General features: G+C 43.1%; 1 protein-coding gene across 1 annotated transcript in view; it reads right to left on the reverse strand.

The window, feature by feature from the left end:
- The window catches only part of LOC106939613 (complement C1q-like protein 2), a 15,167-nt gene extending 14,788 nt beyond the window's left edge, over positions 1 to 379 (reverse strand). Inside the window, exon 1 of the mRNA XM_015022070.1 lies at positions 46 to 379. Coding sequence (XP_014877556.1) covers positions 46 to 292 — 247 coding nt within the window. The 5' untranslated portion in view covers positions 293 to 379. The remainder of the gene's footprint in view (positions 1 to 45) is intronic.
- Positions 380 to 1,747: the final 1,368 nt, after the last annotated feature.

Consider the following 1,747-nt stretch of genomic DNA (forward strand, 5'->3'; position numbering starts at 1 on the left):
CAATAAGGATCAGTTGATTCAAACACTGTAACTCTGTAAACATACCTTCATTGTCTCTCTGTAGTTGCTGCACCTCCACCTTCAGTGCAGCCACCCAGGCGCTCATCTCTCTCAGAACAGCATTGATGTCCTGTGTGAAGGTCTGCTGCTCAGTCAGACGCTCTGTTTCTCCCACTTGTCCGTCACTTTGCCTTTTATGTGACAGAATGTCATTGTCAGACTGAGCTTGCAGCTCAGCTGTAGAGACAGAGCAGACTAGCAGCAGCAACGGAAGAAACATTTTCATTTCCATCCTCAGTGTCTCTGGAGGTCCACTCTGCTGTTGGAGACTTAAAAAGGAATAGAGATTATTATTACTGATTAATTATTACCATACTGTTACCAGAAATGAGATGATAAGACTTGATACTTTAGACTTGACCTATAAATATGGTAATCTAGAATAATAAAGAATATTATTATTCTAAACTGTTAGTGGTAATGCGCTTCTGAATGTGTGTTTCAAAATGTATATGGTGGGGAAAAGACTATAGTTCAAAGATGACTGTATTGGATCTGCCCTGAAACTGGTCAGGGGAGAGATAAGGTGGTGCACCGAAATCTCCTACTGCCCTGTGACTTCCTACCCCTTGAAAAGGCCCCAGGACAGACTGGTAAGCTCTAATAAACTTTCTCCAGCTGTTGCAAAGAAAAAGCTGAGACGTCCAAGTACACAGCCAGGAAATGGTGACGAATCACATGATGACTACAGCAGCATGTACCAGTGGTACCTCAGGCCTGTCCTGAGGAGACAGAGGCAGACTCAACTTGACCCTTTGGTGGAGCCGTTCCAGCCTGAATCAAGTCTTCATGTTTTGCCATTAAAGAGCAAAGAGGATTTGGCCAAACAGATTCAACGCCCTGACATTGACCTTGAAATATCAAAGAGTGGTGAGACAGTGATTGACATTTCAGCTGGAAACAAAGGTGAGGCTGACTCTGTGAGACAGTGACCCCAAAGACAAAGTCAAAAAACCGTTTGTACTGAGTTATGACACTTTATGTTAGCCGACTTTGGTTCAGAGGGAGACCATGGGCTGTGGCTGTGTGTTAAAGCTATGGTTAAATGCACTAAGACACCAGAAATGTCAGGGGACTTTTAATTTTGCGGGGTAGAGTGTGGCACTATAAAAGTGAAATGAATCAAAATAGTAGCCCCCCATTTTATTTTTATATCCAAGGTAACTTACAGTGTAAAGCACTTTGAAATTGCCTTGTTGCTGAAAATGTGCTAAATAAATAAAATGACCTTACCTTACAGCAGTGTTTCACAATTTCGGTCCTCACCACCCCCCTGCCCTGCATGTTTTAGGTGTTTCCTTTCTGTCACACAGCTGGATTCAATATTTTGGTGATTAATAGCCCTCTGCAGTACTTGATGGTCCTGCAATCATTTGAATCAACTGTTTTGGAATAGAGGCACATCTAAAACATGCAGAGCAGAGGGGCAGTGAGGACTGGAATTGAAAAGCAGTGCATTACAGTGAGAAACTACAGTCAGAATCTATTACAGTTAAAAGTGAATGAGTTTCAACAGCAGAAGGCGCTTATTGCCACATACACCAGTGACGCTCTGGCCAGCAGAAGAAGTTGGCCTTTGCTCAGAAGGTGACATTAGGAGCAGCTGCTGTAACCTGCTGTGCTTCCTCCCAACAACGTAGTATATGTCAGGAAAATCATCCCCACAAGGTATTACAAACAAACGCAC

The sequence above is a fragment of the Poecilia latipinna genome, unplaced genomic scaffold (assembly GCF_001443285.1).
Source record: "Poecilia latipinna isolate Pla-1442-1.1 unplaced genomic scaffold, P_latipinna-1.0 Scaffold2929, whole genome shotgun sequence".
NCBI lineage: Eukaryota > Metazoa > Chordata > Actinopteri > Cyprinodontiformes > Poeciliidae > Poecilia > Poecilia latipinna.